We start from the raw sequence: 25,409 nt of genomic DNA on the forward strand, positions 1-25,409 counted from the left end.
TTTCTTAATAATGTCTAGTTAAATAGTGTCTCAAGGAAAATGATTGAAAATCAATAATTATGGTTTATCCCTTCAATAAGAGTAATTATGTTAAATAACCAAAAAATAATCCATTGAAACTAAAACAGGAGTGCATTAAAAATTTTGGTAAAGATATATACACTCATAATACTCTCTTTTTTATAAAAATTTTTATTTATTTATTTTCTAGATCAATCTTTTGAAATATTTCAACATTCTCCACAAGTGTGTTGGATTGTTTTTTACTTAGTTTGACGTAAAGAAATCTAATCAATCAAAATTGTTTGATTCAATTGAGACATTTAAAAAAAAATTAAACCAAAACTTGGTAAAAAGACAAATTAAATCATTTCTACTCTTTTATTATATTATAATAAAATTAACAAATTGTTAAAAAAATGAAGTCCCTCTTATGATTGCTACTTATTCAAATTTAATACAAAACTTTTTTTTTTAAATCTATGTTTAGGACTTATAGAAAATAAAAGTAAATAAAAAAGGAGAATGAGTAGTAAAATAGTGGATGATGTGTTAAACATACACCTGATATCCAAATCATTGGAGGTCAAGTCTTATTTGATTGATTTTGGTCAAACCTAATTAAACAAAGAACCACAACAACTTAATTTATTTGGTAGGGTGGTTTCTTTTTATATAATTATTATTTAGTGGATATGACTAAATCAATAAACACTTATAATTCTCCAACAACAAAATTTTGTGAAGTGAAGTAAAGTATATAAATGGACACCTTGAATCATAAATAGTATTAGTATATTAATGACATAATTATGCTAATTAGAGTAGTGAGATATCAATCATTCTTTCCTAAGTGCTACTTGCACTTCCAATAAATTAAGTCCTTTACATTTTTCTGTCTTGCCCACCAAACTAAGATCTCAGTATTTTCCCCCAACATTATTGTTTCATGTGTCAAACTCAAATACCAAAAAGAAATAATAATTTAAACATCAAAATCAAATTCTCCAAATGAATTCAAACTTTAATTATTAAACAGCATGACTCTCACTTCTATTTAACCTGAATGAAAACTCTCCTTACCCAATAATTCACAGTAGCAAAAACTAAATCGAAAGTGATGATTGAACTTATATGCAAATATATATATATATATATATATATATATATATATATATATAAATATGTGTGTGGGGGGGAGAGGGGTAACAGTATAACAAGTGGATCAAGAGATTGAAGAACTGATGAAGATGACTATGCTTGTTTCAAACTGAATTTATATTCATTATGTATGATTCAATAAGTTGACTCAGAATATGTATACCAAATATGATGAAGGAAGAAAGAACAGAAAAGGAAAGATATAGAGTTTAAAGTAAGAGAAAAACTAATTAACATATCCAAAAGAAGACCTAATGTTTTTGTGTATCTGACTTCAACTTTTGCTGTGGAATGGAATTGCTGATGGGATTAGGCCCTGAGTGTACTTCATGCAATGCTTTCCTTTGAACATGATCCCTCTCAGTTCCTCTTGGCTGGTATGAGAAAACATGACTTAGCATCTTCTCTTGCTTACACAAAGAAAAGGTGATGGTGGATCATATCAAAGAAATTATATATACACTTACTGGGTGATGATGATGATGATCTGTTTCTGTGACTTGTTGAATCATTATTCTTGTGCTTGAGCTTGAGTATGGGAAGAATTGGGATAGCAGAAGAAAAATTATGAGAAAGCTGGAAGAATGATTCATATTTTTGGTTTCATGAAAGTGGTGAACATGCAGCTTTAGAGAAAAATGATTAGCTAGCATGCTTTTGTTAGCTTATGGGAATTTAAAGGAAAACACATGTTTTGAGGCTTACAAAAAGAGAAATTCATATGATGTGAGGGTACCCCGCACAAACATTATTAAGAATATACCATACATACACTGTCGTTGGATAAAGTTTGAGTAGTAAACATCTGTTTACTATAGTATATGTAGTGTCTACAAATACAGGTTCTTCTTTTTTAGATAGTGATTGAACAAATATTCGAAGTGTTTTTCATGCCTTATCCTACTATTTTGACTTTTTTTGTATGAATATTTCAGTTACTCTCCCTGCATGGACACTATCATAATGTGTCCATGGGTATGGCATAAATATTTAATATATTTAATACATATATATATATATTCAAATTTAAATTACTACTTAAAGTAATCTGGCAATCAACCTTTATTGCTTTACACATTTGTTTTCTCTACCAAATATCTGATCTTATCTCTTACTTATCTTCCTATCCTTTTTTGTGTTAAAAGAGGTTTAAAATTATTTGTTTTCTTTTTTGAAACTTGACTAACATGTTTAGTATTGGAGATTTTAGCGCCGACTGAAATTAAAGAAAACTTTATGAAAAAAGCAAAAAACAAAATATTTTACAACCCATTTATAAAAATAAAAAGACACTTTTCTGTAATCTCACTTGAATATGGTCCCTCTACATACAAGGTAAATTTGATTCCAAACATATGTTCATCTCAAGTAAATGAGCATTGCCATTTTAGAACGACTACGGTATTGCCTTTACAACTTAGAAAATTGAGGTTTAAGTTGATAACCTGGTAATAAGAGAGGACTATTATAACACCGATAAGAATATAATAAGTGTGCATTGTCTCCTTCATGAACATTGCCTGAATTCAAAGTAATCGGATACATGTTATCCAGAGACAAGCCATGGATTATTTGTCCTTCGGTACAAGCTCACACTTGGTGCACAGTGCGTCCAAGGAAGTGTCATTGTGGTAGTGGCTGGAAATTTGAATCATTATCTCCACTCTCTTCAATTTGTTACACTTCTTGGGCCACTGCCTCCCCCTCCTTCAAATAGAAATAGAAACTGGAATGTATTTCCCCAGTGATATAATGAAGTTGTTTATCTTTAAGTCATTGTTTCCTTTAAAAAGAATTTGGCTTGAAATAGCCAACTTATATCGGGCAATAATTGATTTTTCTGCTAGTCAAAATCATGGTCGATGAAAAAGATATATCAATTTTGAGGAAGTATTCAGTTTCCCCACTGAAATCAATGTATAGAGCAGTTGAACAAATGATTACCTTCAGGCATAATTTTTTTTAATAAAAGTCCTGGAATGAATAACATCTTTCAGGATAGATATGTAATTCATTTTGTTAATTTTTCCCCACTTTTCTCACCAAACAAAGAGGAAATCGCCTATTTTCTTTTGATCTTTTATCTCTTAAGCCAAACATCGTGTTTTTTTTTATTCTCTTCATTTTGCTTCCATTGTCAAAGGGTGAGTGATTGGCCTAATCTTATTACAAAAACAACAAACTATTCCATCTAGCAGAAATGCTCTGTAAAGGACTTTTTTTTTCTTGCTGCCATTTTGAAGTGTCTTTCCCTCTGCCATACACATTATTTTGTTCCTGATAATCTTGTGACCACTGACAGTAAAAGATAAGACAATTATCAGTTAATGAAACCAGATCTGTTTTTCAAAATCTTTATTGATTCGTTCTTCTGTATAAAAAAATAATAAAATACGAAAGAAACTACAAGATTCTCCTATATAAGCACTGACTGCTCATTTGCATGTTGAAACAAATATGTCCACAAACCAGGACCAATAATAGGACAGACTATAGAAAATTTTAATAAATGGACACGCGAGTTGTACTAGCAATGCATCTAATGAAACTAAACAATATTTATTTATGTAGTTGAGAGACACGGGTGAATCTGTAATGACAAAGACTATCTAATTATAGATAGGAACATCAGAAAATTGATTCAGAATGAGAAGGAAAGCAACAAATAGCATATAAAGATACTGATGCCAGGCACTTCATCTAGAAGTCTAAATTATTGACTTTCTTCACTAGAACAAGCGGTAAGTCCAAACAATTGAAACAAAGGCAAAAGTGTTTCAGTGAAAATTGACCTTTTGCAAGTATCATTGACGATTAAGTATGTCCAAAACAGATTTCCTATCTGGCATGCTGGGAGAGGCTCCCTTCACTTGAACACAAAGACAAGCTGCAGCGGCTGTTGCAGAACAATATAGTTAGCCATGTTTAACCAAAGAGAGGATTCTGTAGAGAAGAAAGAATTGCATTACACGATACATACCAGCAAATCTGAGGCATTCTTTTCTGGACTTGCCCTCAACCAAGGCCACAGCAAAAGCTGCAGTAAAAGTATCACCAGCACCAGTTGTATCTACGACTGTTTTAGCGAATATGGCAGGCTGCTGAATCGGTTTTTCTCCTTCTACAAAAAGGGCAGATCCTTTATGCCCAAGTTTCACAAGAATTTGTTTAACTCCCTGAAATGTCAGACAATTAACCGTTGAATTGCAATGTTCATGACAATAAAATTTATCTATCATACTATCAACTTTCAGGAATCAACCAAGACATTTTAAGATAACTCTGACAGCTGCAAATGTACTGCAACCATTGAGTAACAATACAGAAGAAATAGAAGAAAAAGCAGAACCAATAGTTTATTGGTCATTAGCCATCCTGCTTCCTTGTAGTTTCCTTTCCCTTATGATGCATTTACATTTATTGGATTCAACGAAAAGAAAATCAAATATAAAATCATAATACCCTCCCCTTTATTTTCCTCAGGCAAGCTGTAAATGCCAAGAGGATTAAAACGGCCAGCTTCGCTCACTTCCACTCATATTATAAACAAATTAGCCTCATTCGGTCACTTAACATGTAATAAAAAAAATATATTAACCTGGTAAGTATATTACGGATTGGTGGGTTAGAGGAGTTTATTCACCTAAATTTTAAAACAGTTATTTTTTAAAATAGAAACAAAAATTTCTATTTTAAATTTTTGTATATATTTAACAAAACATAATACATGAAAAATCAGACTTCATAATGACAAATTAAAGATTTAATATGATACATAATTCATAACAAATTAAAGAATTAAAAATATCACACCAACTCACTCCTCAGTCAGGATAAACTTCAAGTTTTCCAGATTTTAATTCCATCGTTTTCACCTAAATCATAATACATAGTGAATAACACTATTTTTACAATTAGGTGATTTTTTTTTTCCATTTTTTAAGGTGGGTCAATTCGGTCCAACACGCCCATGGTGGACTGGGTCGGGTGCAATTGTTTGACCCATTGTAAAAGTATTTTCATTTCCGGTCCAACCCACCGGTTGGCCACTAAATTGCTCCATTTCCCTCTATTATAGCAGTAACAGTTCAACACCTTGTTTAGATAGTGCCACCAAAAAAAGGCAGTAAGACCCAGATGTGAGGCCATTTCTTTCTGTAGAAGGATATCTCTCTAATAAACATCAGTATGATGGCCATTTCTTTCTGCAACCAATGTGAATGCCATCTTTGCAGCCAAAAAATTGAAATGCTACTAAAGCAAATGATATTAGTAACAGAAAATCTCAAAGTTACATCAGATCTTCAAATATTACATTCGAAAATTGTGCTTTAACAAATAGTCCGCAACCACAATTGCAACTTCATATGTCAGAAATTTTCTTCAATATAACGAATCACAATAAAACCACAATTGCATATATAGCCACATTTGTCAAAATTCTAAGCAAGATACTCATACAGTAAGCAATGGCAATTGCAACCACATTTATTTGCAAATTTCCTCAACAATAGGAATCAAAGTAAAGCCGTCATTGCAACTATAATCGAGATTTAAAACGTTAAAAATCCTCAGGCAACAAAAATGCATTCAATTAGCAAAATGCACAAATCATATTAATGTGATATCCAAACTCCATACATGAACTCACCAATTCATGGCATTTCAAAGCAGCCTGTGCAATCTGTTCAAAACTTTGAGTCGGCATTCCTGTAATGCGAGCAAGTTCAGTTTCATTAGGACTCAAAATATCAACAAAATTCAATAATTGCGGCGGAAATGGTCCATCCATTCCTCCAGCATCCAACACAACAGGCACACCAGCATTCCTCGCAGCCTGCATGCATTACAAGATCATAACACGTCGCAATACCGAAAAGTTTCTTATGCGATTTTACTTTTGTTCTTAGAACAAAATCATTGCTTCTAGGTTGTTAACATGTAACGACATAAAACTCTAATTCTGCTAAGAAAACTACGCTAAAAAGGCCTGTGCCGGCCCGGCCCAACCTGCGCGACTTGAGCGTTGACATAATCGGGTATCTCCCTCTGCAACAAAACGATGCTCGCTTGGGCCACGAGGTCCAAATGCTGACCTGGCAGGGCACTGGGCCAACCACTCGAGTTAGCACCCCCAATGATGATGATGGAGTTCTGGCCGTTGGACTGGAGCATCACAACAGCGTGACCCGTGGGCACGGACGGAACCACCGTAAGATTGTCGAGGCGCACACCGCCACTGCGAAGCGCGCCAGTGACGAGGCTGCCATAAGCGTCATCACCGACCTGTCCGATAAAGTAGGTCGGGTGGGAGAGCTTGGCGGAGCACGTAGCCTGGTTGGCGCCCTTGCCGCCGGCAAGCATCTCGCCGGATTTGGCAGCCAGGGTCTCGCCCTCGAGTGGTAGGCGGTCGATCTCGACGTAGATGTCGGCGTTGGCAGAGCCGACGACGACGATCGGCGGTGGCTGCGAGGGGTCCGAAGATAAACATAAGAGTCTGAAATTGTGATTGAGAGTGCGGAAGGAGAGGGATTGGATTGGGGTAACGGTACTGTGGAGAGTGGTTGGGAGGTGAGAGTAGAAGGAGTGGTTTATTGAAAAAGTTGTTGTTAAGCTGTTCATTCTTGTTCTTTGGATTGGATTCGGTTCGTTTGGTCGTTGGATCGACGGATCTCTTCTGGGCGTAGCTATGTGCAGTGAGGGTCCAACAGATGGAGCTACTTACTAGGAAAAAATGTCACTTTTTTTCTAATGCCTTTTTGCTATTTCTTAAAGGATTATGGATTTGTTAATATTTTAATAATTGGGACAGGGACGGGGATTAAATTTATAAATTATTCTTTACCTTTATAAGACTATAATTTTTAATAACTATGATCATGATGTAGACTCCATTAAAAAAAGTTTTATTAATATAAACTTAGTTAATTATAATAAGCTTTGTTTTTTCTGCTCAATTTTGTCAAATGTTTTCTTTATATTTTATTTCTTTAAAATTTAAAAATTTTACTTTTAATTTTTTATGTAATATGTAATTTTAGTTTTAATTCCTACAATTTTTATTTTCATCCCTCCAAAATTTAAAATGATTATTTTATTATTAATACTTATTTTATAATAAATAAATAATAAAAATGTTATATAATGACATCATTTTGTATGTCACTAAATGTCATTTGAAATAATTTATCGCTAAACAGTAAACAGGTAGAACAAATGTCATATTAAGTATAAAAGCTGTAATTTTTAATTACACGAACTAAAACTAAAACTCTTTATGTGAGAGAAATTTATAACATGCAAACTTTTGATTAATACTTTCTCTTCCTATTACAATCTCTTTTTTGTATTTTGTGAAATTTTTCTATGAAATTTCTATTAAATTTTGTAAAATAAAATTCAATAAAATTTATAAATTTTACAAAAATATTCACAGTTACACTTTAACAGTCTATGTATTGATTTAACTAGTTAGGTATAAAAACTAATGATGGGCAAATTTTTCACACTGTTTTTCTTTCTTTGTGTTAATTGTCCTATCTTAAGATGAAATAATTTTTCACACTGATTTTCTTTCTTTGTGTTAATTGTACTATCTTAAGATGAAATGTGATTATAACATTTACCAAAAAAACATAGCTAAAATCAATATCAATAGAAAAAGGTGTTCTTACAATTTGAGATATCTCCTATCAATCGTTCTTCCATCCAATCTTCCTTCTTTAGCCATAAGCAGTGTTCGAGGAGTGGGGTAAATGTAAAGACACTTCAATGCTCAAGTTAGCTAGGAATTGGAATGTTTATAAGTTCAGAACTAAAAGAGTCATTACCTTTTTCCATGAGAATTCTGTTTTATTTAAAACTTTCTATTGGGTTTTCTTTCTTAATGACGTTGGCTCAGGCCCAATAACTCCCTAATTTCGATTAGCTCCTTATCATTCCCAAGCTAATCTAATTGACCAACCAGGTTGTCTCCTTGTTCTAATAGCCGAATGATCGTGTGACCATTTACCTTGTCAGCTTTTTGGTCGTTAGTAACCAAATAGGACATAGGCTCTAAGCGTGAGTTTTTTCATTGAAAACGAAAAGTCTCTTGGTTGTTAGACCGACAGGCCTTCTGCGTGTCAATCCATGTTGTCGTCACTATAAGTTGGTTCACGTGTTATAGCTGACTGATGTGTGAGTGGCGTGTTGCTGTTACTTCTTGAACAATTGCATGATCTGAATTGTTGGTTTCTTTTGATCCAACGGTTAGGGTTGATCGACGGTTCATGTCCCCATGCGAATCCTATGTCTATAAATAGCATTATGGTGGCCCCCTCTTTGCACATTGTCTCCATCTTTCTCCTTCTCTAATAAATCGTCGATCTAGCTGAGGTAACCATGTCTTCTTCTGGTAGTTCCACCTTAAGAGTGTCTAGGGTCGTTGGCAGCATGTTGCCTTGTGAAGTTTTCCATATTTTGAAGACAGCTTCTGATGGTACTGAGAGCTCCTCCAAGTCTTCTCGCATTAGCGGGGAGGCTAGTGTGGGAGGGGTTGCCGAAGACATTCGTCTCTCAATTGACCTGCTGACTACGAGTGGGTTGAATCAAATGTTTTCGGGTATTCTTCTCGGTTTGGGACCATGACCTCTTTGAAGTCCTTTAGTGCAAGTATTGACATGTTGGACCCGGTTGCACCGGATGGGGTTGTGTCCCTCCAAAGGTGTCTGCCCTCTAACTCAGTTTGTTTGATTCCCGAGTCTTCTAATTATTTTTTCTTTTACTCTTGTTTATTAACCGACGCTCACGTTCGTTTTCCTTTCGGTGACTTTTCCATTAGCGTGTTGCATGCCTTGAACGTGGCTTCGTGCAGCTTCATCCGAATAATTGGGCGTAGGTCCAAGATTTTCGGCTTCTTTGTTTGTTTCTTAATGTAAAGCCATCTCTTCATGACTTCCTCCAAATGTACAGTACGATGCCGGTTAATCGAGTAGGGTGGTTATCCTTAATAAGTCAATACAGGCCGTGCCTGCTAACCCCCTTTACTTCTTCCTATAAGAACTTCAAAGGGAGTTTCTTTAAGGTTGTAATTGGGGAGGGGGGTCGTCCCTTGTTTTATGATGGCAACACTCCGCATTTTCGTTTTTGTTGGATCTGCAACCCCGCATGCTTTCGTGTATGGCCACGGTCATCACTGACCTAGGAGGACTTGGAGACCTTGTTTATTTTAGAGAAACTCCCCCCGGAAACTCCCTACTCGGCAGTTGCTGAGGGTTTTCTTCTCGGCTACCCGACTTCAGGACATTGAAGGTATGTTTTGTTTTTGTGACTCATTTTGACTTTGTTTTTTTACTTTCTTCCTTTGCATCCATCATGGTGGCTGCCACTCTGGGAGATGGGAAGCTCTTTTACAAGGAGTTATTGAAGCATATGCAAGTCGCGATCAGAAGGGTCCGACCACTCAAGTTGAGGTGGTGACCTCTTTGCAAATCGTTCTCGCCACTAAGAATCTCCTTCCAAAGGACCCTAGCTCGAAGAGGGTTCGCCGAGAACACAAGAAGACTTCTCGGCGTCATTCAGACAAATCCTCTTCAGGGAAGTCTCACAAAAGAGCCCATGTGGATTTCGGCTCCAGCTTTTCGCGGGAATTTCTCAACCGGGACATGTACCTTAGTGAGAAGGTCTCTATTTCTCTTAGCTCGACTGGGAAAGAGCAGTTCATGACGGCTTCGCCCTCGGGGTTGGCCCACATCATTTCTTAAACTGAGCGTCCGTGCCCTTATTCTCGGCAAACATGTGGGCTCAGTTCTTAAAGAACAAGACGGTACCGAGGTAGCCAGTCTGAAGGCTCAGATGGCCGATTCTGCTACCTCTCTTCAATATGCACTGGATTCCAACAGTTGCTGCTGAGTTGGCCCGGATGAAGTTGGAAAATGATGCATTGTTGGCGTGTTGCTCATCGGCCGAAGAGAAGGAAAAAGTCGTGTTGGCCGAACAAGAGAGGATGACATTACCTTCCCTGGCCGATAAGGAGAAAGTCAATCAACTGCAGAAGGCTCTGCATAAGTTGGGTGAGGACCTTCAGCGCACCCAGGACATCGTCCTTCATCAACACGAGCTTGGTTTCAACAAGGGATTGGAACATGTCGTGTTCTTCTATGGCATCCCTCTTACCGAAGGGAAGTTCAATGTGAATAAAGATTTTTACAAAGGAGAGTTGATGCCTGTTACTAACATCCCCGATAGGGGGAGCTGGGCAACCCGCTGTTCCGGTCCCGCTGATGATGCCGGCCAGGGCCGAGCCATGCTTGATTCGGTCGAGATTTGCTCATGCCTTTTTTGATATCGCTAATGTGGGCGATTTGTTTTTTGATAATTGGTCACCGTTTAGCGGTTTTATTTCTTTTTGGAAATTTATGTAGTGACTTTTGTTATATTATGTATGATATTGTTGTGTTTGTGGCTTGTCTACTTATTCGGCCTTTTATTTATTCGCAACTTCTACTTACTCGACTTTTTATTTTAATTGACTTGTTTTCGATTATTATTCCTGTCGTGCTTGTTTGTTTAATCGCTATCATGTTTCTCGTCGTTCCGACTTTCTTTTTCAAGGGATCCATTTTCAGATTTTCCTTGTTTTTGTTGTCGAAAGGGATCCATTTTTTAGGATTCTTCCTTAATCGAGAGAATCTGGTTCGTGTAAAAAGAGCTTATTCCATTCATGTTGCCACAACCTTCAGCTAGGCTCTATTTTTGGGGTGACACATGACCGGAAAGAGAGTGTACAATTTCCTTTTAATTGAAATAAAACTTAAGATGATCGACGTTCCATGTCGTTGGTATTGCTTGTCCATTAAGACGCTCCAGGAAATAACGCAGAATTGGCCTTCCCAGTTTGATGCCAACTTATCTTCAGTTTTATCTTTTCGACCGTCACCTTTCATTCTCCACACCAAGTCTCTGAGTAAGAAGGCTTGGGGTTTTGTCTTCAAGTTGTATCTTCGGGTTGTTCGCCTTTTGCACACCTCTTCCTGGACCTTCGCTTTGTCTCGGAGCTCTTGTAGTAGGTTTAATTATGTTCTCATGCATTACTTATTAACCGTCAGGTCGACCAGTTTCCTTTGGGTAGTATGTTCCCCTACCTCAACTGACAACGTCGCGTCGGTGTCGTATGTCAGGTTGTACAATGTTTCTTCAATAGAGGAATTAGGAGTGCACCGATACACCCACAACACCTCCAGTAGCTCATCGGCCCAACATCCCTTAGCATCTCATTGCCTCTTCTTTAATTCGGTTAAGATAAGCTTGTTGGCGGCCTCGACCTGCCCATTTATTTGAGGATGCTCAACTGACGTTACTCTGTGCTTGATAGTGAAGTCTTCAAAGCATTTCTCCAGCTTTTTGTCGGTTAACTGCCGATCGTTATCCATGATTATCATATGAGGTATGCTAAAGCAACATATAATATTTTTCCATACTAACTCTTTCACTTGTGCAGCTGTTATTCGGGCTACCGGCTCAGCCTCAGTCCATTTGGTGAAATAATCCACCACTACCAAGAGAAATTTTCTCTGCCTTGACGTTAGGGGAAAAGGACCGACGATATCCATTGCCCACATTGCAAACGAATAGGGGGAGTAGATCTTTTGAAGGTGTTGCACAGGTAGGTGGATGATGGGTCCATTTTCTTGGCAACTTTTAAACTTCTTACTGAACTCGACACAATCGGCCCCGAGCTCTGACCAATATTATCCTGCCCGGAGTACCCGACTCGCCATACTTCTCCCTCATGAGTGGGCTCCTTACACCCTGTTAAGCAACTCGTTCATGACATAATCGACTTTTGTTTTGTCTAAACATTTGTGTATAGATTTCGAGAACCCCCTTTTATACAAATCTTGTCCGATTAGTAAAAAACGGGATGCCTTCTGACGTAGCACGGGATCCGCTATCTCCTTGTTGGCCTCTCGGTCCTTGACCACTTTCTTAAGGGTGGTTAACTAGTCTTGCGGAGCGGAGTCCGTGTTTAAGCATTCTTCTATTATTATGGTCGATCTGGGAAGGCTTTGTTGTATGATTGTGCTTAATCCCTTCTTGCCTTTGACATTAGCCAGTTTAGATAGTACGTCGACCCGAGTATTCTCCTCTCTCCTGATGTGATGTACTTCGACTTCTTCAAAATCAACAATTAGGGCGGATACTCGGTGGAAGTATCTAAGTTACAAAGGTCCTTCACTTGGTATTCCTCTTTCAGTTGGCTAACCGTTATCTGGGAGTCGCTTCGACACTTCACCTTTCGCGCTCTCATATCTTTGGCCAATAGTAGACCGACTACCAAAGCCTCACACTCCGCTTGGTTATTTGAGGCTTTGAATTCAAAGTGTAAGGACTGCTCAATCCTTATATGTCTTGGTCCTTCTAGGACTATCCCGACTCCGCTTCCCATTTTTTTTGTCGCGAAGTCAACATACAGTGTCCACCATTCGTCCATTGTTTGGTTGTCTAGCAATTTTGAGATAAAATCCACTAAACTTTGGGATTTGATAGGTCATCAAGGTTCATACTTAATCTCAAATTATTCTACTGACCATGCTATCATTCTCCTTGTTAACTCTAGTTTTCTAAGCACCTTGCTTATCGAGCAATCAGTTTTGACAATCATCACATGACTTTGGAAATAGTGTCAGAATCTCCGGGAAGCGTGAACTAGCGCCAACGCCACTTTCTCGTCACTACCATGTGTTTTTCAATAGGTTTTCCTTTCGACCCCACGGTGGGCGCCAAAATGTTCTTACAATCTGAGATCGGATATGATACAAACCAAGCCAACAAGGAGATGACCAAGGATGCACATTACCATTCACACTATGAGAAGTCATCTCATCAATTAAGTGAAGACCTCACCAAGGCATGATGTTTTGTATAAGTCATCATTATGAGTAGTTTTGAAAGAAGATTTATTTAAAAATTGTGATTCAACCTTGATGGCTAGGTGAACCAATTTTTCCAAAGAGCAATACTCATATAATTCTACCACAACGTGAATTTCTCTTCTCAAGCCACTTACAAATCTAGCTATCTTTGACTCCTCATTTTCATGCATGTCAATTTTAGTCAAAGTAGTTTCAAGATCTTTGAAGTACTCATTTACAATTCTAGGTCCTTATTGAAGTCGTTGGAGCTTCAACAAGAGTTCATTCCTATAATAAGGAGGAACAAACCTCACGCGCATACATATTTTCAAATCATACCAAGAGACCACAGTTGACTCTTGTTTAGCCCAATGTCCATTACAACTTGGTGCCATTATTGCATGACATAGTCTAAAAATTCTAAGGAGGCTAGCTTTACCTTTTGGTCCTCTTGGACCACATATACATTGAAAATTTGCTCAACCTTAGCCTCCCATCCTAAGTAAATATTGCGTTCATTTTTCCCACTAAAGTTAGGAAATTTCACATAGGGAAAAGAAATTTTAGAAGGATGATGTTGATGGTGCCTTGCATCATATCGGTGAATTCTCCAATCTTCATCTTCTTCATGGCTGTCGTAATGGCTATAGCTTCTTGAAGCTCTCCTTTGCTCCCACCTCCTTCCTCTTGGTTGTCTTTCATGTGCCGTTTCAAGTCTTTGAAGTCTCTCCTCCAATTGTTGCATTTCTTTCTCTTTTTGGGCTAAGGATCTCTTTGATGTTGCAAGCTCACCCATAAGAAAAACCTTTTGGGGAGACTGAGGTTTGGATGAGCCATAAAATTTGCATGAGGAGAACAAATAATTAGTGAAAGAAAAGTTAATAACCCTCTCCTCACTTGTGTCACTCCTTTGTGTAGCAAAGAGGAGAAAAGATCCAAGCACTAAAAAAGAATTTTCTCTCAACAAAGGTCTATCTTGAGATTTCAAGCTCTCAAATGAAAAAGGTAAAAACCCTTAACACTTGATCTCAAAAGAACCACAACAAAACTAAATAATTTTAAAAGACAAACAAGAAAAGCTCAAAACAAATAAGTTAAACCAAGTTGGGAAAAGAGATGATGACATAACTATTAAAGAAAGACAAGCAAGAAAAAACACACAAAAAGACTCTAAGATACTTACTTGACTTTTAACAATGAAGTTTTACTCCTGCTAGAAATTGTAAAAGCAAAAGGATCAAATTCCACAATGTTGAAATTAATTTGCCAAACAAAATTAATTCACTTTTTTTTTAAATGGTGGTCTTGCTAGAGATGTTTCACAATTCCCTTTGTTTTATCCTTGTGTTTGGTTTATGGAAATAAGATGTCCATAATTCTTATCATGCATATTTTCATTCACTTCCAATTGTCACAAAAAAGTTTTGGATTCAAATTAAATGAACACTTGAAATCTATGTTTGGAACTAAATCTACTTCCACTTAAACAAATTTCTATGTGCTTTTTTTTATACCTTCACAATTAAAAGCAAAATAAGTAGAAGAAAAATAAGGACTCCTGAAAACACTAAGAACATATGACTCAAAGAAAAAGAGGTAAGAACAAAAATTGGACACAAAATAACATTCAAAAGCAAATTGAAAGCTAATGAACAAAAAGAATGTCGAAATGTAAAAGGCAAGAAAGTAAAGGCTGAATTTAAAGGAAAAAATTTAAAGGTACAAGAAAAGTAAAGTGTCAATCAACTCAAAGCAAATATGCTTAAAAAGCCAAAGCTCTGATAACCACATGATGTGAGTTGATTTTAGATTGTTCCATTTTAGAGGTGACAATTTACTTATGATTGACATTTTTAACAAGTATATGGTGAGACCTAGGGAGAACTTAACCAAGTGGTTAAATAAGTGTGAAGGTTCAGTTCCAAAGGCAAAGAGGAAAATTAAGATAAGGTGATAGCGATGATGCATTCCGAAATTGAAAGACATAAAAGGAAACAATTAAGATGGTCATGATCGAATGCTAAATGAAAGAACAACACAAGAATACAAAAGAAAATTGAATTATAACAAGTATAGAAACACAAGAATAAAGTTGCGAAATGGAAATGAAAAAGAAGGATGGAAGTAGAAAGCTAATGATGTGAATTGAGAAGGAACATGCCACTTGGAGTATGGTTTCCCCAAGATGAGTGTAGAGGGTCACCACTTCAGAGCTCTCAAAGTCACTCAAGATAAGACCTATTGCTAGAGAAAATAATCCTCACAAAAAATGTGTAGAGTTTTCCTTCTTCTGCAAAATTCAACCTAAAAATACGAGGAAGACACCCTATTTATAGGAGATGGTGCCTTGGAAAACAAGAAGCAAGGGTAGGATGGTAAATGTGTGAGGGTGTTGCCTTTAGGGTTTGACTAAGTTAAAATCACACCTTAGGCCACTTCTTCTATAAACTAGGTCAAAAACAAGTTAAAATGATAATTACATCCCCTATTATGCTAAAGGCACCTATTCTAACCTATCTTGCTATTTGGACCTTTAAAGTGAACCCAATTTATTTACAACTTGTTTCATTCTTAAGAAAACCAGTAGGAAGAACATTTGATATTCTAGTATTTGCCCATTTCTCCTTCTGGTGGGGTCTTCACTTGAAAGTTGAGATGACTTCTCATAGTGTGAATGGTAATTTGAGTCCTTGGTCATCTCTTTGTTGGCTTTGATTGTATAATCATCCCCACCATCATGATCACATTCCATGTCTTCATGAATAGCCGCACCAATACCCTGACCACCATGACCTTCCTTTTCTTCATCATATTTCTCAACCTCACCTCCATCATCCTCAACGTGACCATCAAAACCTTCGGGTTCCAGACCAGCACAACCTTCCTCCTCATCATCATCTCCCTCAACCACACCTTCCACACCATGATGCTCACTAATGTCCTCACCACCATCATCCTCTACATGACCTTCAACACTTTCGGGTTCCACACCAGCACGACCTTCCTCCTCCTCATCATCATCCTCAACCACACCTTCCACACCATGATGCTCACCGAAATCGGCACCACCGCCATCCTCAACATCACCTTTAGGTTCCACACCAGCACAACCTTCCTCCTCTTCATTATGAGAATCCACACCATCCTTAACATCACCTTCAACAACCACAATTTCCACACCATGAGGCTCCACCCCATCATGCTCACCAATATCATCTTGCACACCACCAGCATCACCTAAAACCAACATCACTTCTGCCTTTGAAACAACGTGCAGTAAAAATAAATAAACTTCAACATAAGTATTTTCAATTTTTAGCATTTCTATTGCACCACCATCATCAACCAGAAGCTGCAATCTATTTTCCAACCCTTCACAACCTCCACGTGAATATCACATCTCATGTACGATTAAAAACCCCATCTCTTTTACAATGCCAACTATTTCAAAGTAACTCCATTTATCAAAGACACGTGACCATGTTGATGTATCACCACCAACATATCTCCCCTCACAAAATGTCCCACTAAGGTGGATCACAAGCTGATGTGAATGTAACTACAAGAATACATGATTCTTTGACATTATTAGGAGCAACTTGAGCTGGTCATAAATGACACTTTACTTTAGAATTGGATCAATGTTCTAATTCAAGAACTCACCAAGACTTAGCACCAACCAAGACTCGTATGGAAGTCCATATATTGTCCAATGGAATCAAAACACAAGGAATGGAAGAACACAAATGATAAACCGAACAGAAAAAGGAAATGAATGAAACTGCACCGAACAGAAACAAGAAAACAATGTTGGAAACAGAAATCTAATCGGTACAAATAAAAAGAAACAACAAACAAAGCTATTCTACCGAATGGAATTGAAAGAACATGAAGGAAGAACACTTATAGAAGGAGTTTGCTGGATTTTGAGAATTGGAAGAACACTTCACGCCACTTGGTTCCTTGATCCAAGATAAGTGATGGAGTGCCGCCACTTGAAGCTCACCATAGCTCACAAGATAAGGCAAAGGAAGAAGAAGACTCAAGACTCACAATTTCTCTCCAAATTTCAGTATAGTCTCTCTACTATAAAATTCCAATCTGAATTTTACAAAGGCAAGCACCTTATTTATAGCCTAAGAGGTGCTGAAAAATGGGTGGGAAAATTCAAATGAAACTCATTTGAAATTCCCACCAAAAACAAGTCACATGGGAGGTGTGACCTTTTTCTACTATGACACCTCCTAAAAACTACACCTACACCCTCCTGCTAAGTCACATGGACAATGTGACTCTTTCTAATACATTCACACCTATTTATTTAATATCCACACCTCCTACAAGAGTCATTCAAATGATGCTCTTTTATTTAATGCTTGGCCTTGCCCCTCATGGTTTGGACTTGGGCTTCTTGGGCTTGGGTCTTCTTGGGCTTGGGCCTCATCTTTTGCAAAGACTAATAAGAAGAACTTTAAATGCTTTGGCCCTTGTCCATTTTGGTTCTCATCATACTCCCCAAGTTGGAGAGAATTCGTCCACGAATTCAGGACTCCTACATAAAGCAAAGTCAATTTGCAATTAGATAAGAGAATACAAGAAGAAATAGGCAAACTTGACTTATCACTTTGAAACGTTGGGAGTGCAGAAAAAGATGTCCTATACATTGCCCAAGTTGGAAAAGATTGTTTAGAAATGATATTATTTGGAAAACTAGAAGGTATGAAAAATCATCCTTAACATTCTTTATCCAATATGGTGTATAAGTAGGAACCTTGGGTAATGAACAAGACAAAGAAGAAGGATACCTTATAGGCGTAGCACGAGTCAAAAAAATTGAATTAGTTGAGAGGGTATTATGACTCGATTGATCATGTACTTCATTTGTTTTTTCATTTCCTCTTTTAGTTTCTTTGGAATTGGTCCTATATGCAGGGCTATTTGGTAAAGAAACCCCAGGCATGAAGTCTATTTGGTGTTCAATCCCTCTTAGAGGTGGTAAGCCTTTAGGAGGATCTTGAAACATATCGTCATATTCTTTTACCAAATTGTCCAAACATGTGGGACTATCCTTAGCCGACTCACATTTAATAGTCCTAGGAATAGCTAAAAAAATAGGCTTGTGAGTAACTATTACCTTTTGAACTTGTTGTGTGGACATGAGAAGGCTTCTCTTGGAATTTTTTATATCATTTTCTTTCTCTCTCTTTTCTCTCATTTTAACTTGGTCCTCATGAACTTCCTTTGGAGAGAGAGACTTAAGAATGACTTTGTGTCCATGGAAGTTAAAAGAAATTTTGTTGGTAAAGCCATCATGAAATTTTTTTCTATCAAATTGCCATGGCCTACCTAAAAGTATATGAGTAGCTTCCATTGGAACAACATCACACAAGACCTCATCTTTATATTTACCAATGGAAAATGTAATGAGGACTTGTTTGTTCACTACTATCTCACCTACCTCACTCAACCATTGTAACTTGTAGGGCTTGGCATGAGAGATGGTAGGCAATCCAAGTTTGTCTACCACTCTTGTGCTTGCCACATTCGCACAACTCCCCCCATCCACAATTAAAGAGCATATTTTATCACTAATAAGACACCTTGAATGAAAGATATTTTCTCTTTGGGTTTCATCAAAAGGTTTTAACACTTGTCCAAGCATGCGTCTTATTACTAATAGGTCACCCTCATGTGGGCTTTCACTTTCACTCTCACTTGGGGATCTAGAAGGTGAGGAATGTCTAGAAGATTCGGACCCATGCTCACTACTATCTACCCCATCATGCATATACATAGCTCGTTTAGAAGGGCAATTAGAAGCGATATGTCCATAGCTTAAGCATTTAAAACACTTCTTACTAGACGATTTAGGTGGTGATTTAGGCCTAGAATTGGAAGTGGAAGGCTTAGACTCTCTAGATTTGAAAGTAGAGTCATTAGAAGGGATAGTTGAAAAAGAGTTATTTTTATTTTTCCAAGAAGAGTGGTAGTAGTTATCCTTAGAAGAATTTTTGAAAGCATTTTTCCTTGCAAGTTGATGTTCAATTTTACTAGCAAGGTGCACCACATTTTCCAAAGAAGAATATTCTTGTAACTCTACCACGTCTTGAATGTCCCTTCGAAGGCCACTCACAAACCTAGCGATCTTAGCTTCCTCACTCTCATCCATATTAATTCGAATTAAAAGCGTGTCTAGTTGTTTAAAGTAATCATCCACACTTAGCGTGCCTTGATGAAACCGTTGGAGTTTCAACATTAGGTCTTTCCTAAAGTGTGGGGGTACGAATCTAGCGCGTAAACATGCTTTCAAATCGTTCCAAGAGACCACGGGCGGCCTCTTGTGTAGGTCAATGTCCATGATATATTGATGCCACCATTGCATGGCATAGTCCAAAAATTCTAAAGAAGCTAATCTAACCCTATGCTCATCTCTTACCCCATGTACATTAAAAATTTGGTCAACCTTAGCCTCCCATCCTAAGTATACATTGGGATCACTTTCACCACTAAAACTAGGAAGTTTTACATTAGGAGAACAAGGGCCAACCACATGTTGGCACCTCTCTTCATGGTGATGATGTCTTGACCTTGGATTGTCTTCATAATAACCATAAGAAGAATGGGAGTGCCTTGAAGAATGCCGAATAGGAGGAGGAGTTCTTCTCTCATGGTTTTGATGCATTTCTTCTCGGTTTAACTCCAAACTTTGGAGTCGTGCTTCCATCTTCCTTATCACCTCAAGATAGTGAGCATTGGATTGCTTGGCATTCTTTAAGTCTTCATAAAGGGCTGCCTTTTGTGGTGAACCTTCTGGCATGATATGGAGTTTATAAAAGGTATCCTTGTAAAATATACATATGACCACATATACCAAACAAATTACAAATCAATCCTTATTTAATTATCTCAGAAACCAAATGTTGGACCACACACAATTTTTTTTGCACATGGTAAGACCTTAATGCATAAACTACTCTGTAAATGTTCTCTCAAAGTAATTAGAAACAAAACATACAATATATAAAATAAGGCAATGGATTAAACAACATTTAAAGACCACGTAATCATTGAACCAACACAGGGTAAGTGAAAAAGTCCTAACCTTAGAAATGAGCAAACACAAAACTATACCACGCTTAACAATGGTTGCACCTCACACAATTGTTGCACCTCAGACAATCGATGACCCACACAATCGCACTTCACGGGATCGCACCTCACGGGATTGAATTATAACCTCAATTGCACCTCACGGGATCGCAGCTCACAACTCACTGCTTGCCACACTGATTGTAATTAAAAAATTCTAACCCTAGTTGCAATTTAAAAAACCCCAACCCCCAATTGATTTTTCACTAATATGTGAATCCACGCCACTTGACACCTCACACAACACCTAATCTCACTTCTCTCTGCCATATAAGCAACACTTGACGTCGTAAGGTGAAACTTAACAGAAAAGACCAATTTGGATATATTTGAAAAAAACATAGGGACCAAATTGATTTTTTTTTTTTAAAAACCACTATACTACATTGAATATTGACCCTAAATGGGACGAATAAGGTAATTATACCTTAACTTTATAAAAAAAAAACTGCTAAGAAGTCCTAAGTTTCATCCTATCACAAAAACATTGTGTTTCCATTTTCAGAGTCTTTTCCTCTGCCATTCATAGGTATTTTGTTCCAGGTAGTCCGAATTGTGACCTTTGACAACTAAAAGTGGATTGTTATTAGTCTTTGAGACTCTGTTTCAAAATCTTCACTAATTTATACTCTTGTGTAAAGTAATTAATAAAATAGAAAAGTAACTAACATAATTTCCAATTTAAGAACTATATATTTTGCATGTAGAAACAAATATGTTCACAAACTATTAGAGAAAGGTTTAATAAATGGACATTTGAATTGTATTAGAGAAAAGGTAATGACAAAGATCATTTAATTACAGTCAGGAACATAAAAATTGACACTGAACAGCAAGGAAGACCACCAAAAAAATAGCATATATAGATATGGATACAAGGAACTTTCTCTAGAAGTCTAAATTATGGTTTTTCTTCACTACAGAATAAGATAATAAATCCAGACAAATGAAACACATGTAAAACTAGTTTCAGTGAAGATTGACCTTTTCCAAAAAATTGTCATTGACAATTGAGAAGATCCAGAACAGATATCCTATCAGGCATGCTGGGTGAAGCTCCCTTCACTTGAACACAAAGACAAGCTGCAGCAGCTGTGGCAGAACATAAGAGTTAAGCATAATATTCCAGAGAGAAAATTCTACAAAGAAAAAAGAATTGTATTTTGCCATACGAACCGGCAAATTTGAGGCATTCCCTGTGGGACTTTCCCTAACTAAAGCTACAGCAAAAGCAGAAGTAAAAGTATCACCGGCACCAGTTGTATCAATGACTGTTTTAGAAAGTATGGCAGGCTGCTGAATCGGGTTTCGGCCTTCTACAAAAAGGGCAGATCCTTTGTGGCCAAGTTTCGCAAGAACTAGCTTAGCTCCCTGAAATTTCAGACAAATAACAACAACTTGCTCAGCTCCTTGAAAATTCCAGATAAATAACCACAGAACTAGAACACTTGAGACTATTGCAACAAGTTAATTTTACTAATGCACATATTAAATCAACTTTTGGAGAAATAAATAAGAGAGCTGACATACAAGTTAAAGTACATAAGTTGATTTCAATTCATTTACCTAGAAATGCATATTAAAAAGTTTATATAAAAGAGGCCACATTTGAAAAATTAGCATTCTTTATTATAGTTGTACAGTTAATTAGTTATTCTTATATGTTATTATAAGAGAATATAATTTATTTAAAAAGTAAGTTATAGACCTATTAACCATTAATACAAAGATTTAATAAAATTATCTAAAATATTAACAAACAATAAGAAAATATTTGCTTATGAGAGGAAAATTCAAACTTTAAAAATAATTAAGATTTATAAAATATATTTCTTATCATCAACAAACTAACTCAAACCACTCAAATACTTTGGTTTGAGAACAGAACAATAGTAATTCTCAACCATGTTTCTAAAAAAAATTCATGATCGCAGTTAAAGTGCGACTGCGACTACAATCGTGTGTAGTTTCCCTTGGTACGAAGGATTGAGTTTGAAAAACTGCAATTGCAATTAAAATCCCAACTTGAACTTACTAATTCATGGCATTTCAAAGCAGCCCGTGCAATGTCTTCAAAACTTTCCGTTGGCATTCCCGTAAGGCGACCAAGTTCAGTTTCATTAGGACTCAGAATATCAACAAAATTCAATAACTCCGGCGGAAGTGGCCCATCCATTCCTCCAGCGTCCAACACAACTGGCACCCCAGCACTCCTTGCAGCCTTCATGCATTACAAGATAATATCACACAATGCAATATCCAAAATGCCTCGCAAATACGAACCATAAAATCAATCTTAACTACTATCAGTATTTTTCTTCGATCAGAGTTAAATATTCATCTCACTAACTAATTAGAAAGAGAGTGTGAGTGTAATACATGTATCGTGCGATTATGAGAGGAAATGAGTAATTAAATTTTGTAATTAAAAACGTTGTATAAAAGGCCCGGCCCGGCCCAACCTGTGCGACTTGAGCGTTTACAAAATCGGGAATCTCCCTCTGCAATAAAACGATGCCAGCTTGGGCCACTAGGTCCAAATGCTGACGTGGCAGAATTCTAGGCCAACAACTCAAGTTAGCACCGCCAATGTAGATGATGGAGTTCTGGCCGTTGGATTCGAGCATCACAACGGCGTGACCCGTAGTGGCGGACGGAACCACCGTGAGACCGTCGAGGAGAACTTCGCTGCGGCGGAGCGCGTCGGTGACGAGGCTCCCGTAGGCGTCATCCCCGACCTGTCCGACGAAGTAGGTTGGGTAATTGAGCCTGGAGGAGCACGTGGCCTCGAGAGTCTCGCCCGCGCGCGGTAGCCGTTCGATCTCGACGCAGATGTCAGCGTTGGCGGAGCCCACGACCACCAGCGGCGGCGGTGGCGGTGGCGGCGAGGGGTCTGAAGAGAAACAGAGAAGTCGGAAGTTGAGATTGTGAGTGCGGAAGGAGAGAGATTGGACTGGGATAAGGGTAGTGTGGAACGTGGTTTGCGTGTGGTAGTGGAAACCGTGGTGTTGAGTTGAAAGTGTTGTTGTTAAGCTGCGCATTTTTTGCTCTTCTTTGCTTCAATTTGGATCATTGGATGGGTGATTAATATTTTCTGGGCGTAACTATCTACTCTGTTTGACGGCCTTTTTGCTAATTCTTTTGAAGGAATTGTGATTGCATTTATTAGGTTTGTCAATAAATTAATGTTTGCGATTAGGATGGGGAATAAATTTACTCATTACATATACTTCAGAAACAATCAAATGCACAATTAATGTAAGAAGAAGACAACAGTACTGATAAAATGTTTTTGTTTTTGCAGAATACTCACAAAACGTCATAATGGAAATTTAAATTTAATAAAAAAAAAACTATTACTACTGTTTGTTATATTTGTAAGTGATACATTTATTTTTTTATTAAATAATTTTTATATTTACATATTGAGATAAATGTTTAGTATCTAGAATAAAATAAATAAGTGAGTATTATTTTTAAAATATTTATAAGATTAATTAATTCATTTTTTTATAATGTAATTTGATTCATGATATTTTTTAGGTATAATTACCTTATTCGTCTCAACATTTAGGCGCAATAGTCAATTTAGTTAGTATAGTAGTTTTTAAAGAAATCAATTTGGTTCCTATGTTTATTAAAATCTATCAAAATGGTCCTTTCTGTTAAATCACCTCTTACGACATCAAGAACTGCTTATGTGAAAGAGAGAAAGGGAATTTGGTTTACTGTGAGGTGTGACGTGTCAACTGAGGTGGATGATTACATTAGTTTAGTGAAAATTGAAATAAGGGTTAGGGTTTTTTTATTTTGAATTGGGGGTTACGAATTTAGGGTTTCTGAAAAAGGACATTCTAAGGTGCAATGTGAGAAGGATTTTGAGGTGCGATCCTATGGTTTGTGCCTTCATTGCGATTGTGAGGTGGTATCTCGTGGTGTGATCTTGAGTCCGTGGTGCGTTTCCACGACATGTACAGAGGGTCCTGGGTGGCCAACAGAAAGCACGGAAGGGGTTCTGGTGTGGGTGAAGGAGTTTATGGAAGATTACTCGAATGTCGTTGTTCTAGACTCACCAAAATCAATCGAGAGGCTCCACAATCGGGTTTCGATGTTGTAGGTTGTGTTGGATTTGAAAATTGACGACCAAACCTGGAGTGTTAGGATTTCGAAGCAAATTGTGATAAACGACAAGACGAAGCTGTTCGACCGGGGGATCTGGAAGCGGAAGGAGAGGAGTGGTTGGGGAGAGCGTGAGGTGTGTGAATCGAAAGTAGTTGTCGGACGTGGGAGAGGAGGAGTTGATGAGGGTTTTGGAGGATTTATGAGTGTTTTCATAGGTTTCAAATTTGGCAAGGGATGAAAGAATCGACTATAGGTACTATAAGATGATGCTTTTGGATAATGTTGAGATGCCTCCCTTGAGCTTCCTTACTCGAATAGCTCAGGAGTTGAGACGTGTGATGAAGCTGAACCTATTTAATTTTGATGTTATTAGGGATTCTACACCTGTTTTACTGACTTTTTTGTGTGATGGGTTGTGCAAGAAACAACAAAGCGGTGAGAGTGAGGAGTGTCTGAAAGATGCAATTAGGATTGTGAACGGTACTGGTTGTGGTGATAGGGATGAGGGTGCCATTGAAGTTTCTCTTTATCTGGAAGACAAAGAGAGTTCTTTACAATTATGAAAATCTAGTATTTAGTATTCAATGTGTTTATCCTCCTAGTTCAACATCCTTCTCACATTCCTTAATGAACTATCAATTCTCAAACCACTACTGTATTTAGATATTCCATAGGTGTTTCCACCAAAAATATTATTGTTTAATGTTTTCTTTTTAAAATATTATATTTAAATTAATCAATTTAAATTGTTAATTTCAAGACAGTACACTTTAATTCCTATTACATGTAAAAATTTGTTCCGGCCGGCTGACCAGGATCGTCTTTGCGCGTGGCATGTCCTCGCGAGCTAGGGCACCTTCGTCTTGCTCCGTGTGTGAGTACCTGAAAGAAGTGAACAAAGGGGCGCCCTCGCGGCCGTTTGCACTCGGACGATCAAGTCAGCTAGCGAGAAACATCAAAGTGACACACCCTTGGGAGGTGGTCGAAGAAACTGTGCTAAGTGACTAAAAAAAACTCAGAACTAGAATGGTGTTGCCCTAATTGCCTTGTGCTCACTGTGAGTGCGCCGCGAAGACAACTAGG

General features: G+C 37.4%; 3 protein-coding genes, 2 long non-coding RNA genes and 2 pseudogenes across 5 annotated transcripts; 2 read left to right on the forward strand and 5 right to left on the reverse strand.

Annotated features, from left to right (window-relative positions):
- Window positions 1-1,260: 1,260 nt before the first annotated feature.
- LOC137833886 (uncharacterized) lies at window positions 1,261-1,890 on the reverse strand. Its single transcript, XR_011084881.1, has 2 exons — window positions 1,629-1,890; window positions 1,261-1,535 (listed from the first exon to the last, which is right to left on the reverse strand). It is a non-coding gene; the product is annotated as an uncharacterized lncRNA (long non-coding RNA).
- Window positions 1,891-3,089: 1,199 nt separating this feature from the next.
- Window positions 3,090-6,927, reverse strand: LOC137835173 (ribokinase). The gene is made up of 5 exons (XM_068643549.1): window positions 6,172-6,927; window positions 5,813-5,998; window positions 4,142-4,337; window positions 3,954-4,057; window positions 3,090-3,456 (listed from the first exon to the last, which is right to left on the reverse strand). Exons 1-4 carry the CDS (start codon window positions 6,781-6,783, stop codon window positions 3,966-3,968), a joined length of 1,086 nt encoding a protein of 361 aa, XP_068499650.1. The 5' UTR covers window positions 6,784-6,927; the 3' UTR covers window positions 3,090-3,456; window positions 3,954-3,965.
- Window positions 6,928-8,486: 1,559 nt separating this feature from the next.
- On the forward strand, window positions 8,487-10,601 carry LOC137835176 (uncharacterized). The gene is made up of 2 exons (XR_011085032.1): window positions 8,487-8,866; window positions 8,984-10,601. It is a non-coding gene; the product is annotated as an uncharacterized lncRNA (long non-coding RNA).
- Window positions 10,602-15,588: 4,987 nt separating this feature from the next.
- On the reverse strand, window positions 15,589-16,305 carry LOC137833976 (uncharacterized). Its single transcript, XM_068642045.1, has one exon. The coding sequence runs from the start codon at window positions 16,303-16,305 to the stop codon at window positions 15,589-15,591; it is 717 nt and encodes a 238-aa protein (XP_068498146.1).
- Window positions 16,306-17,614: 1,309 nt separating this feature from the next.
- LOC137835174 (uncharacterized) lies at window positions 17,615-21,296 on the reverse strand. The gene is made up of 2 exons (XM_068643551.1): window positions 21,189-21,296; window positions 17,615-19,862 (listed from the first exon to the last, which is right to left on the reverse strand). The coding sequence occupies exon 2, from the start codon at window positions 19,777-19,779 to the stop codon at window positions 17,623-17,625; it is 2,157 nt and encodes a 718-aa protein (XP_068499652.1). The 5' UTR covers window positions 19,780-19,862; window positions 21,189-21,296; the 3' UTR covers window positions 17,615-17,622.
- On the reverse strand, window positions 20,945-23,383 carry LOC137835175 (ribokinase-like; annotated as a pseudogene).
- Window positions 23,384-23,856: 473 nt separating this feature from the next.
- LOC137833977 (inositol-tetrakisphosphate 1-kinase 1-like) lies at window positions 23,857-24,947 on the forward strand (annotated as a pseudogene).
- The last annotated feature ends 462 nt before the right edge of the window (window positions 24,948-25,409 follow it).

The sequence above is a fragment of the Phaseolus vulgaris genome, chromosome 5 (genome assembly GCF_000499845.2).
Source record: "Phaseolus vulgaris cultivar G19833 chromosome 5, P. vulgaris v2.0, whole genome shotgun sequence".
Classification (NCBI taxonomy): domain Eukaryota; kingdom Viridiplantae; phylum Streptophyta; class Magnoliopsida; order Fabales; family Fabaceae; genus Phaseolus; species Phaseolus vulgaris.